We start from the raw sequence: 15,437 nt of genomic DNA, 5'->3' as shown, positions 1-15,437 counted from the left end.
TTAGCAGTCAGTTATGGCTTCTATTAGCCAATAGGCGAGCGTTTAAGTAAGACAATTAATGAATAAATTATCACAACTCCCGTCACATGACTCAATACGGCACTTCAATACCTCTTGCAAGTTCACTTTCCGCAAGTATGAACATTGGGCGAGCTACCGCTTGGGGCTAGCAAGCTTAGCGGATCGTCGAGTACCGACCGGCGGCGATGTTGAAGGTGCTGCAGGTGGTAGTGACGACCCCGCCGTCTGGAATGCCGCCTGCTGCGCTTGAAAGGCACCGAATCCAGCCACCGAGAAGTTGAGCAGGTACGGAGGTAGTTGCGAGGCTCCATCAGGTAACCTGCCGCTCGAGGTCGAGCTGGCCCAACTGTACGCCTGCATATGCAGATGAAGTTCCCGCTCCATCTCTCCCAGCACGACAGTTCGAGCCTCAGACCGGAGGTCGTCCAGGCTACGCAGTCGCGTCTTCTTCTGCATGTGCTGCAGCAAGTCTTGACCGGCGGCAGCAGTCACGCGCTTCTCAACACGAGACTTAACCTCCGCACGGAACGGAGCGGATGTCTGCTCCAGATACAATGAAAGAGAGTACCCGAAATGGGGTGGTAAAGCGCCCATAAGTCCCATCGGGTTGGAGGCCGTCGGGAGCGGATTTGGCTGGATAGGAACGTGCTTCGTGGTTGCTGTACTTGTGGAGCGCCTCGATGGTGAACGGTATGCTGGTGAGCTGCCCAAACGAGGGCTCATCGGCATTGGTACAAGCGGTGGAGTCCCCATTAGCGGGGACGGTGATGTCGATACGAACGATGACGGAGCGGTGCTGGGTGTTTGGCCACTGGAGCGTCCACTACCGTTGCCGTTGCTCAGTGCCTGATGAGAATAATCGATCTCCAGCAGGTTCCAACACACAGAGCATGAACGTCCGTGCATACTACCCTTGCTGTTACACGAGCCGTAGTGGAGAAGCATAGCCTTGGCATCGTTACAGGGTTGCTTGCACTTGCCAACAACCAGTTCGCATCCAAGACAGTGATTTAGAACTCGACGCATGACACTGCATCCGCCAATTTCACACCCGCTTTCACACTGAGCAGCATGCAACAATAGCCACAAGGACCCCGCCGTCTCGGGTGCTTTCGCGGGGAAAAACAATGGCGACTGCATCAAATAATTGCGCTCGTAAGACGAGAGCGAAGATCCAGCATCCGAGTTCTGTACAGAATGTACCAGAATCTGATGGAGACGCGTACGCATTGGAACGCAGCCGGAGGGGGGCATGCCTGCTGGAAGAGTAGAAGAAGCCGAGTCCAAAGAAAAGGGTCTCGGAGCACTATTTGGGCTTTTCTGGTGACTTCCAGGGTGGACTGAAGGACTAGCCGGGGTCTTCTTACTTCCTGTTGAGGATATGCCACTGCGTTCCTTCGTTTCGGTCAATGACGATATTTGTGTAGGTTGCTGAGGAGGTTGTTCCGGCGAGGGCTGAGCATCGACCGACTCCATCGTGTTTGGTGACTCAAAATCGCGAATGGCATCAAAAAGATTCGCTCGTTCGTTCTCGGACAGCAACATATCCAGCTCCGAGACAGGTTCCCCTTCTGCCGACGAGGAAACCGAAATATCACCACCAACGTAATTTAATGACTGGATAGAGGCATGATGCTGCTGTTGATGCCGTTTCTGGTGAGCCTGCTGCATGTAATTTCCACCGATGGCATCCGGTGCGGATCCATAAGACACTGAGGACCAGTGTGGGTCATTCGAAGGCGGAAAGTCGTCAATAGAGAATCCAATCATGTCGCTATCCGGCGGCCTGTTAAAATGCGAGATGACCATGACACCAGTTAGTTCAGCAACTCAATCAGAAGCATGGCGCCAAGCGAAACGCACTCTTGTAGCAGTTGGTCGGGCGTGGGGTTAGATGAGCCGAACGCGTTACCAAAGGTCGCATTTGGGTCGAAGTTGAAAGGTTCCGAAATGGCCGTAGAAGAGTCGAAGGACTTGTGACGCTGTAGCTTCATCCATCGCTCGGTCCCTTTTTTCCGTTTGCTATTAGCTGCTTTCGACATCGCATACACATTTTGTCAGCAACTCTAGCACCGATTAACGTAGTCCATGATCGCAAGGACCGCACCATTCATGCGGTTGTACTCGGACTCCATGCTAGAGAGACTAGTGAATGACTGCGAGCCATGAAAGCCACGTCTTCCTCCAGGCAATTGCTGTTGTTGCATTAAGTCCGTGGCCTGGCCCATCACTTGCTGATGCGGAAACTGGCGCTGCGAGGGGTTCTGGTAGTCCTGCTGGAACTGCAGCAGCATGTCATAGTTCTTGTCGCCGGGGAAAGGGGTGTCCTCAGAGGGACTCAACGCGTTCATAACAGGCTCCTGCGAGTCAAATGGATAGGGCATGAGACCATTGCCGCCTGTAGTCCCCATAAAACCGTCGGTGTCGTCCATCCCTGAGAACGATGGGCACGATGCTGAGTAGGTGAGTCCAGCTGGTCCACCAGCGCCTTGGTCAGTGGCGCGCAGAAAATTGTTCGCGCCATGTTGTGCGCGTTCGTCACCAGCGTCGGACGGGTAGAAGTTGGTGGACTCCAGCAGCTCCGTGTCGGGCCACTCTCCTTCAACGTTGCGGGGCTGCGGCTCTTCCGGCCAGGCCATCATCGTGGATGGGGGAAAGTTAGGGGCAGGGAGTAGAAGCCAGGGATCGTAGCGAGGCAGAATTTAAATACAGTAGAACCTCTGCTGCCTGGCGAACGTACTGCGCACCGTGGAATTTCTGAAGTGAGGGAACGGAAGGTAGGGCGATTTGTTAGAAAATGAATCACCTGGACTCGACGAGCTCATTTGGGCAGCGACGGTCCATTTTCATACTTCGAGGTGCCTATTTTATCGGTGGTGACCAGATAAAAGTCGAAAGGATAAATTTCCAATGGCAACAAGGGCTCGGCGCGACGAGTAAACCGTCTTGAGTTGAAAAAAAATAGAAAATTGGGATTCATTAATACGTATGCAGGGCTCGTGTGTTTTTCTTTTCGTTAGAAATATTAAAATATTTTTCTAACAAAAGTAATCTTATAAAACAGCAAACTGAGCCGCAACAAGAAACGCAAGAAGATGCTAGATGGTGTTTACCCAAGCCATGCTTTTTATTGTACCCTTTTATGGGGAAAGCTATAATTGTTTGGATTTTAGTACCTTTTATTGTGCTTTGGGCAAACCGAAACGACATACCATGGTCGGTTTTGTACACGTATTATACCCGGTACTGTGCCAATGCTTCTTCAATACTTGAAACAAGTTGCATTTAAGACGTGTACACCGTTTACACTAAATTAGTCATATCCTGACTAATTGTGGTGTACAGATCGAAGCCCTATATACTGGTATTTCAGCTGTCCATTCTTTTTCCAAATTTTTAAACCTAGCATACTGGAACAAAGAGCCCGATTGAGACCTGCTCAATACCGGTTTTTTTTTAGATTTGATCATATTTGTCAAATATTCCGAATTTGTGATGTCACTAAAGTGCAAATCCACGACTAATTGCGAACTACAACTGTGTACTGTACATATTTGCTAACTAAAAATATTTAAAAAAAAATGTAAGGACCTTGCCTGCTACATGTTGAAGGAATGATTTGCGCAGAGTTGTTAGGGGCCCTAACTTAGGGCAGTACAGAACTGAATGAGGACAAAGGTAGAGAGGATTAGGCGGCCATAGTGAAGAGGAAGTCTTGAATGTAGAAGGAGAAGACGCTTGTGTGGTAGAGTTCGTTAAAGAGGAAGTGGTGATTTAGATAGTCTGGTGTCCTGGAGGGGAATTATTCTCCACCAACCAGTCCAGTTATATAAGAAATCTCTATATGATATAGCACAATTATATTCCCCTAGATAGTCAGCATCACATCGGAGATGGTTACTTTAACAGCCTCCCACATCGAGGAATGTGTATGATGCTCTATCTGTCAGGTGCACCACAGGTGGCTGTTAATAACAGTCCTGTGCGTACATGAACATTTACAAGAGGTAGATCTTGTTTTGATATTGACATTCTTTTTTCTTTGACTTCTATTGTCAGATTTGTCGTTTTGTTACCAGTTTTGGCAGGGGTTGTACAGATTTCTTGTTTATTGTTATTTTGGCTACTCAGGAAAACCGTAGAGGATTAAACCTGTTCACCATAGTAGGATGTCGTTGTTAGCGCTTTTGTTGCACGCGTTTTGAAGAAAGCTACTCAGGAAAACCTTTCATTTTGAGGTGTCAAAACCTGTTCGCTGTACTCAGGAAACCTTTGAGGATACACCTGTTCACCGTGTTGATATTTAGATATTTTGTGAAAGTTGTGTTAAACTTTTGCTCATTAAACTGCCAGTTTTGTGCTCTTTAGTTTGTGGATATTTCTTCACACTTTGAAATTTCGTATTTGCTTTTTGTTACTATTTGATTGCTTTTACTTTTGTGTGGAGAGTTTATAGTTTTCAAATATTTTAAAGAAAGGCTACAGCTTTCAAAGCATAAAAACATCTAGCAGTGTCATCGGTAGTGTACGCATCTTGTTTGCAGGCTCTCATCGTTGGGGCTATTTTTCTCCCTAGAGGCTCATGGAGTTGTTTCTCATTTCGAAGATTTTTATTTTGTTTATACTTCGCAAGTGCAAGCAATAGGTTTGTAATATCGATTCCATTGAAAATGAAACTAATGCAGTAAAACTATAGTTGCTTTCTGTAGACAGAGGCTTGTGTAGGCTTGTCTTAAAGTCATAAAGCATTGAAGATTTTTTCTTTATGCTGGAAATGTTTGAAACTTTTGCCGCAATAATTTTTTTAAGTTTGGCGAATTGAATAAATTGTTTCGGCGTTGTTGCCTCCCAGTTTCATACATTTCTGGGCGTTTTTTTAACTTGGTTAAATACCAGACACATGTTTGTATGGACAATTGCCCATTTTCATTTTATCTCTTTCTTGTTTTTTTAAGGTATATTTTTATTTTACAGGTCCAAAATGTAGTGGATTACCTGTTCTCAACAAGCCGTAGATCTGCATTTAGTAGACTGCTGCAGCTTTGCATTAAGCGAGGTTTTAGCTGTGCCATTCGGCCTTGTAGCTCGAGATGTACATATTTAAAATGGTATCTCATTAAGTACACATATACTAGTAGTAAATACACAGCTTGTAGCTGGAATATTTTAAGCACAGCTTTATAGCTCGCAAGTGGGGCATTTGGCCTCCAGTATGGCGTGACACTACAGCAATGCTGCTGGTGCGTGAGGGCGGTATTTAGTTCTTCGCCTTAAATATGTACTACATGTACTTGTACATCATCAAATGCATGTACGTGTATGTGTACGTGTACGTGTACGTGTACGTGTACATGTACGTAGAGCACAAGGCACTGTGGCCTTCTAATACGGCTTTTCAACCAGCAGCAGTAGTACAGCGCTATGGCTGGTCTGGCATCATGGCCTCACAACTCGGCAATGGCCGGTGTGGCACGGAATGTATGTGTCTCGTGCGGCGCTACAGCTCCATGGCTGGCGTGGGGGTTTCATGACCTCCCAGCATAGCGAATAACTACGCATGCTGTGCTACAGCACAGTGGCTGGAGCCAAGTTGGCAACGTGGCCTCACGCGAGTTGGTGTCCGTCGGGCGATTTTCTCTCCGATTTCCTTCATGAGCGTTGGGGCTTGGAGGCGCATCGTCTTGCCGCTTTCAGCTCGTCAGTACCCTGGCGAAGCGTTGGGCTCATAACCTGTTGAAGGAATGATTTGCGCAGAGTTGTTAGGGGCCCTAACTTAGGGCAGTACAGAACTGAATGAGGACAAAGGTAGAGAGGATTAGGCGGCCATAGTGAAGAGGAAGTCTTGAATGTAGAAGGAGAAGACGCTTGTGTGGTAGAGTTCGTTAAAGAGGAAGTGGTGATTTAGATAGTCTGGTGTCCTGGAGGGGAGTTACACTCCACCAACCAGTCCAGTTATATAAGAAATCTCTATATGATATAGCACAATTATATTCCCCTAGATAGTCAGCATCACATCGGAGATGGTTACTTCAACACTACATGATGTACTACTATAACATTGAACCGGTACAGTTCAGTATATCGTTCCTGTTTTGCAGCCGCGGTGATGAGAGTTCCGGTCAGTCTTTGGCCTGATGTAAAACAGGCATGCGCGCTGTATATTGCCCCCAACCAGTAGCCAGTGGACACTCGGTCAAATTGACCGTCAACGACGGTCATTATGACTGGGGTATCCGTCCCCGAAGACATATCTTCGTGCTGCAATCGCTGCAGCTTGCAAGACAATCCAGCTGCACGTTTGTTCTGTAGACCCAAGGCAGCACGGCCAGTCTTACCAACTTCCCCCATTCGCGCTGGTTATGATAGTTTTTCGATATTTTCGACCCAGCCCTGCACGGCAGTAATGGCGTTGGGCTGGTCTCTCGACCTCCGCGTTTCTGCCATACTTTCTGGTGGGCCGAATACCGGTAGTCCTTGACTGAAATACTACGTATTCATACCGGTACTGTAAAACCTATAATTGTGAATTACGTTATTGATACATGATGGTAACCAAATATCACAATATGATAAACTATTATATTATTAAAGTTTGAAAGTAATAGTATTATTTTAGATGTTAGATTATTAGTAATAACTCAGTTTTTAAAAGATAACCTAATTTTATAAAATTAACTCAGAGATTTTAAAAATATACTAAGTGAGCAGCTTGCACACTTTGGTCGATATCTTCGAAAGGAATAGTCCAATTCAAACGTTCCTTGCGCCATCGAAAAGAGCAGACACACAGCTATTTGTGACATTTTACTGATTAAATGCTGTAGTTTTGCTGCGTTTGTAAGGCTTGCAAGTTGGGCCCGGACTTGTCAGTTTAGTAGCCACATTTAACTTAATTTCATTAAGCTGCTCGATTCGTCTGATCGATCCAAGTAGGCTTAAGGTAGGAAAAGAAATTCCTGTCTCAAGTCATTATTCACCATTTCGGTATTATAAGCAGTTTATAAACTAAACCCATGCCTCTACCACAGGAAGCGGCGCAGCCAGCCTTCCTCCATTGACAAGCCGCACACCAACTGAGCCACCTGCTGCGCCTTCTCAAGAAGGTCGTGGCGGCTTACAGGGTGTCCGACCTGCTGCCTCCCTAGCACGCAGTCTCGGAGGCTTTCTTCTGCATCTTCTGGTAGCATGGGATGCGGACCGCGGCGGTTGGGCTTGCGTGGAATCCCTTTCCGAGCTAGAGCGATGTACTTCTAAAGCGTGCTATGGAAAATCTTAGTTTTGTCGCTCGTTGTCCTCGTAGAGGTCCCCCAAAGCACCTCTTGAACGGCAGCGTCAATCTCTGCGTCATAATAAGGTGCGCGAAGCCTTCCCAGTGAGCCAGGGTGTAACGGGGTACGTAGCCCTAAGTGTACCCTGGTTACATGAAGTGTGACACTTGACACTTCAGGTGTATGACACGTCATACTCCGGGATATTTGGTACAAGGTACCAAGGTCGTTCAAAGCCAACCATTGGTCAAACGACATTGCATTTCTATAGGTAACTTATAGTTTGTATTAAACCCAAACTTATACTACCTATAAATATACTCAGTTTACAATCTACCTTATTTAGGTCACTTCGCTTTCTTTAAATAAAGAGGGGTCCTGTGAACTGCCGTTCACTGAGAGTTTGTATACTCTCGGAAGATAACTTCCTCTAGCGCGAGGTGCTGTGTGACCCCGTCACACTTGATAGCACTTGTAGTCAATCCACGCCACCGCGGGTAGACTACCTGAACCTCTCCGAGGTTTGTTGCCATGGATAGGAACGACTTCTCCCATATGAACGACTCTCAGTTCGAGTCGGTTCGGAAGATGGCACGCATCTTCGGGATGGAGGCCCTGCAGAGCCTGGTGGTGTCAACACTGGCTGAACAGCTCGAGCGCGTCAATGTGTTCGACGCGTACGAGCAGGGCCTCATCGCGCATGTGCGGGAGAACCTGCAGGCTCCGGCGGCGGAAGCAAATCCGCCTCACCCGAAGTCAATACGGCTGAAGGTTAAGCCGTATGAAGGGAAGGAAGGCGAGAACCTTTACTTCTGGGTCCAAGAAGTAGAGCTCGCGATGGACGCGGCTCTGATCTCGACCGAGCAACTGCGTGTTGCTTTTGCACTCTCCAACCTTAGCGGCCGTGCTGTACACACGGGAAGCAACATCCCCTGGATGTTTCACATCCTGGGCTCAGCTGTGTGAACAGCTCCGAGCCGCGTTCCTCCCGGCGAACTACGAGTACCGCCAGCGTTCGCGCTTCCTCTCGTGTAAACAAGGGAGGCGCGAACTGCACGAGTATGTGCAAGAGATACGGGAGCTCCCGGCGTCCCTAGTGGGAAACCCACTCAACGAACACATCAAGATGACTGTGTTCATGGACGGCCTTCGAGTGGGCCCCGCACGCACTCAGCTGTTCCGGGTGCAGTCAAGCACCCTTGAAGAGGCGATTCAAGTGTCTCTTCAAGAAGAGTACAGCCATCGCCAGGTGCGTACGCCGGCCTTAGCATGGACTGAGAGCTCCTTGTTGGCTCCCGGTCGAACAAGCCCCAACGGACCAGTTCCCATGGAACTCGGGTCCGCCGAACAGCGTGACATTAGCTGCTTCGGCTGCGGGAAGATGGGCCACTTCAAGCGCGACTGTCCCGATGAAAGACTCCGCAGACGGTCCTTCCCCAAGCCCGTCCTCAAGGGTCGCTGGCAGAAGCCAGGATCCCGGTGACAGGGGAACGCTGGGAACCAGTAGAAGCGGGGCGCCCTACTGGGAAAGAACTAAGTCTTCGTGATGGGTGCGCGGGTGGCGCGTACCACGGGGACTTAGCCCCTGAGAGTCTTCGCACTCTCGAATCGGCGAAGAGCAGCGGCGGGTTGCTCGTAGTACACGGATGTGTACGGGGATACGATCATCCCTTTAGAATCTTGATCGATTCTGGGGCGTCGAAGAATTTCGCGCGCCGCCAGACGGTTGATCGCAACAGCAACAACTTGTCCGATGCTTTGAGAGAAAGCAAGGGCAACGGGACGGTGTCAGTACGACTGGCCGACGGAAAGGTCGTCACTGTCCCCAACGTCCAAGTGGATCTGGCCGTCAAGCTTGAAGACTTTAACAGCCTCGAACAGTTCACTGTTCTCGATATGGATCCATATGATATGATCCTGGGCATGCCCTGGCTTGAGAAGCACGAGCCCTGGATCGACTGGCGAGGCAAGGCAATCGGTGCCAGCCGCCCTGCGCAGTCCGACAGAGCATTGGTGAGTCATGTTCCCACCTCTGTCAGGACCCGGGGCGCCCGCAAGGGCTGCCAGGGTACCAAAGCATCCGACAGATGCTTGGGAGTCGTCGACGTATATGACGACTCCGAGGATGTTTTGATGGTGGCAGTGCCCAGAAGCGGCGCTGGCCAAGTGGGTAACTTAGGTCCACAGGCGGATAACTTAGTTCCGCAGACAGCTGCAGCTGTCACGAACACTGAGAACAGCGTGTTCAGAGTGGGTAACAGAGTTCCACTCACGGTCGCCAAGACCTTAACTGAAGAGGAAGACGTCGGATACGCTTCCTGTGGGTAACACAGTGCCACACGCGGTCGCCCAGACCTTAACTAAAGAGGAAGGCGTCAAACACGCTTCCTGTGTGGGTAACACAGTGCCACACGCGGTCGCCCAGACCTTAACTCAAGAGGAAGGCGTTAAACACGCTTCCTGTGTGGATACCACGGTACCACACGATGTCACGAGTGCCTCGGATGTCGTAGCGCCGACATCCCTAGACGTGGACAGCAAAGCTCGACGTCACGGTCGCCGTCGTCAACGACGCCGCCGCCGCCTCAGGTCGGATCCGAACTTCGTTCCGATCGACGTCGCTTTAAGCGACTCGGATTCCAGGGCCCGGGCTCCTCCGACAAGGCCGGTGGAAGAGTGTTGTCACATCTTCGATGGCGAGACCGGTTTACCCGTCAAGGCATCTGGTGTCCACTAGGAACAGTTGCCAGAGGTTGCAGAGATACTGAACCTCGAGGAAATGACGGCTGAGTCTTTCCTGACCAACCTCAAGGCTGGGGAGATTGCTGAGATGGTACTCATGAGACCTGAGACCACTCGAAAGGAGCTGAACTCCACCTCTGTCTTGGACGGGAACGTCCTGGAAGACTTGGACAAGCAGCGTCAGGCGCGCTTAAGTTCTAAGATTCTTAAGAACCCCAAGGATCCGGTGTATCATTTGGTGAAGGAGTATGCGGACGTGGTGAACAAAACCCACCGACCCAACTCCCACCGGATCGAGGCGTATGGCACAAAGTATTGTGTCACGAGGCAATGGCCTCTCCCGCGCGAACAGTGCGAGGTCATTGATGCCTTCTTCGCCGCGAAAGCGAAGGCAGGCATGGTGCGGGAGTCGAAATCCCCGCACTCGACGCCGACTTTCTGCGTTCGGAAGCCGAACGGAAAGTGGCGTCTGGTTCACGCTTATAACAAGCTGAACAACGCAACGGTGCCGGTCCAAACACCAATTCCACGAAAGGATGTGTTGTTGAGCAACATGGCCGGGAGCGTACTGTACAGTGCGCTGGATTTGGTCGACGGATACTACCAAATCCTGATGCGAGAGAGCGACATCCCGCTCACCGCGGTAAGCACTCCAAGCGGTATGCTTTGGGAGTGGCTCGTCATGCCGCAGGGATTGTCTAACGCCCCGGCGACGTTCAATCGCCTGGTGACGCAACTGTTCCGCCCTTTGCGTACCTTCGTACATACGTACTTCGACGACATATTCGTCCATAGCCGTACCGAAGGAGGCAAGACGGCCATGGAGGTGCATCTAGGACACCTCCGTCGAGTGTTGGACGTAATGCGAGCGCACAAGCTCTACGCCAACATCGACAAGTGCGTTTTCGCGTCACCAGAGATTAAAGTTCTCGGTTGCTTCGTAAGCAACGTGGGCGTTCGGTCTGACCCAGACAAGGTCAAGGCCATTGCAGCATGGCCGACGCCCCGATCCCAGAAGGATCTTCGAAAGTAATTGGGCTTGGCCAACTACCTTCACAAGTACAGCGCAGGGTACGCAGGCTTCGCTAAGCCCTTGTCGAGCATCCTTCAGAAGGACGTCGACTGGCGCTGGGAGCAGGAGCACCAGGATGCTTTTGACAGCATCAAGGCCAGTCTCCAAGAGGCCCCTGTCCTGGCCCTGCCGGACGAGACGAAGCCGTTTAGCCTCGTCTGCGATGCCTCCGATTACGCCATCGGATGTGCATTGCTGCAGGCCGACACGGCTGGACACGAACGAGTCATCTCGTTCCAGCCGTTTAGCGTCGTCTGCGATGCCTTCGATTACGCCATCGGATGTGCATTGCTGCAGGCCGACACGGCTGGACACGAACGAGTCATCTCGTTCCAGGCAGCCCAAAGCCGCCGAGCGGAACTACCCTGTCCACGACAAGGAGCTCCTGGCAATGAAATATGCCCTTGTGAAGTTTCGTGTTCACCTTCTGGGCTCTAGGCCCTTTGTGGTCTACACAGACCACGCGTCCTTGAGGACGGCGACTAACTCGCCTCACCTCTCCCAAAGGATGGTGAGGTGGCTGTCCTTCTTCGCGGAATACAACTTCCGCGTCGAATACAAGCCGGGCAAGCTCAACGTGCTTGCGGACGCCCTCTCTCGGCGTCCTGACTATGAGTTGGCCCACATAACGCGGGTGACAACGGATCTATATGATCGGATACGCATGGCGTATCGGGGCGATGAGGCTGTCGCGCCTATCGTCAAGTTCCTTATGGCAGGAACGAGCGCGAAGTCCGACTGGCTCTCGTCGCGACAGCGCTCACGGCTCCACCGATATGAGTTGAAGGATGGACTCCTCTATTACCGGGTGGAGCCCACTGATCCTCCACGGGTGGTCGTACCCAACGACGAGGATCTGAAGTTCGATAATGTCGCGGAGGCGCACGACTCGCCCTCCAGCGGCCACCTGGGCCGCGAGAAGACCTTTCTGTCGGTCTCTCAGTCCTTCTGGTGGACCCACATGTACAAGTGGGTCGCCCGGTACGTTAAGACATGCGAAACATGTCAGCGGGTCAAATTCGCAGGGCACTCTTCGGCTCCACTACAGAGCCTGCCCGTACCGGTTGACTGTTGGAAGTCGATGAGTCTTGACTTTATCTTTGGGCTTCCGCCGACGGACACGGCAACACCGGAATTTTGGTGTTCGTGTGTCGGCTGAGCAAGATGGTACATCTTTCTCCGGTTCCCGTCACTGTTACGGGCGAACAAACCGCAAGGTTGTTCGTCGATGGCGTGTTCCGCTATCACGGTCTCCCGGAGACGATTGTCTCGGACCGAGACCCGCGGTTCACGGCTTCGTTTTGGAAAACGCTGTTCCCTTTACTAGGAACTCGTCTGCAGATGTCCACTGCGGACCATCCGCAGACAGACGGTCAAACAGAGCGCGTCAATCGAGTGCTCGAGGACACTCTGCGCAGTGTGTGCGCGGCAGCACCACGTACGTGGTCGACGCAGCTTCCAGTTGTTGAGTTTGCGCTCAACAACGCGGTGCACGCGTCCACGGGGTTCACGCCGTTCTATTTGAACGGCTTCCGCCACCCCAGAGTGCCTCTCACGCTTCGAGGAGACACGGACTCCTCTATTTTAAGTGGGGGAGAGGCTCGGAAAGCTCTTTCCTCCCAGGTCTCGGATGTGAGACCAGTTTCGCTGCGGAAACAGGTGGAATCCTTTATGGATACCAAGCTGAGCATTGTCAGCAGGGTCCGCGATGCCATGGCAGCGACCCAAGATAAACAAAAGGAGTACTCAGACAAACATGGAAGAGGAAACTTAAGTATATTTGAGGTTAAGGACTTAGTGTTCCTAGACACGAGGAGCCTACCTCTTGACACTGTCAGCTCTGTCGGCAGCAACAAGCTGAAGCACCGCTTCCTCGGACCATTTGCAGTCCTGGCCAGACATGGTGCGTCGTACGCCATCGACCTTCCAAAGTCAATGACGACGCACCCGACGTTCTATGTTGGACGTCTTAAGCGGTACTTTGACCCGCAGGGGGTTGCTGACTCGCAGACCCCCCCCTTGACCCAGCTCCTCGGAGAGAGGGCCGGTCACAGTCGTCGACGAGGGCGTCGGAGCAGGCACCCAAGCCTCGGTCGGGACGGCAAGGCTGCGGTCAAGACCGTACGCCGGGTACGCACCATACGCGTACGTCTGAGAGTGTGCCGCAGGCGGCTCCGGACGTGGCAACAAAGCCTCGATCCGTCGGATCATGCGAAAGGCCTCGTCCAGATCGGACGAAGAGGCCCGGCGATCCACCCGCAGGTGCAGCCTCGCGACCTCTCGCTCCAACAGGTCCAGGCGGCCTGCAAGACGAGCGAGCTCGCCCTGATTCCCGGCCTGGGCGGCAGCATCACCGCCAGTCCCAAGGCCAAGTGCAATCTTAAGCACGAGGACACGTTGACGGAGGCGGTCAACCTCAGGGCCCTGTGTCGGACCCGCAGTCGGAGCACTCGACGGAGAGCGACTTTCGGGAGGCGCCGAGTACTCGTACTCGTACGAGGGCACCTCCGCCCCTGCTTGACCGGAATGGAGAGGTCCACTTCCACGTGGAGCGGATCCTCCAGGAGCAACGGCGTCGCGGTAAGCGACAGCTCCTCGTGAAGTGGAGGGGTTATGCCCACTCCGAGAACTCGTGGGAGCCGATTGAACGGCTCCTGATGGACTGCCCGAAAGCTGTCGCAAACTGGAAACAGACGCGGCGGCAGCTTCATAAGTAGTCCGGGGATTCTTGCCCGAACGGGGTACGGACGATGAATACATTCCGTACCCGCGCTCATTGTGAGCGCTAGAAGCCGCGCACTTCAGGATGTCCCTTGGCAGCATGCGCTTGCTGATCAAGTGGGCAAACCTCACACGAAGATCACGCTGGTTCAGGATGCGGGATAGCAGCTGATCTTCATGGAGTTCCCGTAACTCCGTGGGTGAGTACTTAAGAGTCCCCACCCATGCCCAGAACATGTCCTCACAAGAACTCCACGTGGGACAGTTCTCGGGCATAACCCAGGGGTATCCCCAAAGAGGATAGAGGCCACCCCGGGTCTCGAGCTTCTTACGACAAGTCGTGAAGTCCTTAAGGGGAATGCGGTGTCGCGCGAGAAGCACACACCGAGCAGCCTCCAAGTTGTCAACGAACAGCTGTTCTTTCTGAACAAGGACTCGTTCATAGATGCCCTAAGAAGTGTGGCCGCCCACAAGGCCACGAGGAGCGACAAGAATCTCTAAAAAGAGGTCAGCCCAAGAGCTCTCCTCGGGAGGCCAATACCCCCTTGAGTTGATGGCAGCTCCCTGGCTGACGGGTGCCACCACCGAACCCCCACGCACACGCTGGGCAGCTTAGAATTCCTCCTGCTGCTGGTCGAGATCATTAGAGACCTCCCGGGGATCAACGATAGCATTCTCCTCCTCCTCTTCTTCCTCCTTCTCCTCCTCTTCATCCGAGGAGTCGAAGATACTCTGATAGGAGTGTTGAGTCTCCTTCTCCTCGCGGAGTGGTGACTTCGAGGCTGTACGCTTCTTTGAGGGCTTGGCGCCTTCGGCTTTAGAGGCCTTAGCGCGCGCAAGACCCTCGGCAAGCGAGAGACGTTTGCGAGGATTCTCTTCCTCATCGCCACTGGCTTTGGGAGCGTCCTTAGCCTTGACGGCCGGACTCTCAGAGCGCACAGAGGTCCTGGGACTGTGATCACCGTGATCACTAGCGGGCGACTGCACGTTGTCATCTTTGTGCTCACTGGGCACTGTGCCCTCCCACAGAGCTCGCAGGAGCATCGTGCGTGCTCTCGGACTCGGCATCGTCCTCACTGCCAGAATTGGACTCACGTTCCACGAACCGAGGATTCGGACGATTGTCTGAGGCCGAGGGCGACGGACTGCGGCGCTTGCTTGCTCGCTTGCCCACAGCCGCGTCACCCGAGGAACCGATCGCCTCAGAGGCCACCTGAGTAGCCTCCTTGAGTGCCGAGCCTTTGCCGTGAGGCTTAGTGCTCTTGGCTTGCGCCTAACCGGCAGCAGCCTTGGAGCGTGTCTTAGCACCGCTCTTTGCAGTGCCACGAGGCATGGTAACGGTCGAATTGGAGACCTAGCCGAAGAGCGCACAGGTTGCTGCTCGAGGCTCTAACTGTGAAGTGAGCCTCCGCCGCGCTCGCGCGGCCAAGTCGATGGTTTTCGACTTTGAGAATGAGAGTTTGTGACGAACACCTCTTCATTCTGATTGGTCGGTAAACCGAACCTAAGTGGGGGAATATGTAACGGGGTACGTAGCCCTAAGTGTACCCTGGTTACATGAGGTGTGACACTTCACACTTCAGGTGTATGACACGTCATACTCCGGGATATTT

General features: G+C 52.2%; 1 protein-coding gene across 1 annotated transcript; it reads right to left on the bottom strand.

The window, feature by feature from the left end:
- Positions 1 to 122: 122 nt before the first annotated feature.
- Positions 123 to 2,768, bottom strand: PITG_13426 (uncharacterized protein; the record flags this gene model as incomplete). The annotated part of the gene is made up of 4 exons (XM_002900013.1): positions 123 to 125; positions 199 to 1,807; positions 1,885 to 2,050; positions 2,129 to 2,768. The coding sequence occupies 4 exons, from the start codon at positions 2,661 to 2,663 to the stop codon at positions 123 to 125; spliced, it is 2,313 nt and encodes a 770-aa protein (XP_002900059.1).
- Positions 2,769 to 15,437: the final 12,669 nt, after the last annotated feature.

Source organism: Phytophthora infestans, genomic scaffold (assembly GCF_000142945.1).
Source record: "Phytophthora infestans T30-4 supercont1.28 genomic scaffold, whole genome shotgun sequence".
Lineage (NCBI taxonomy): Eukaryota > Oomycota > Peronosporomycetes > Peronosporales > Peronosporaceae > Phytophthora > Phytophthora infestans.
The sequence above is the reverse complement of the archived record's forward strand: the minus strand, read 5'-3'. Positions and strand labels throughout refer to the sequence as shown.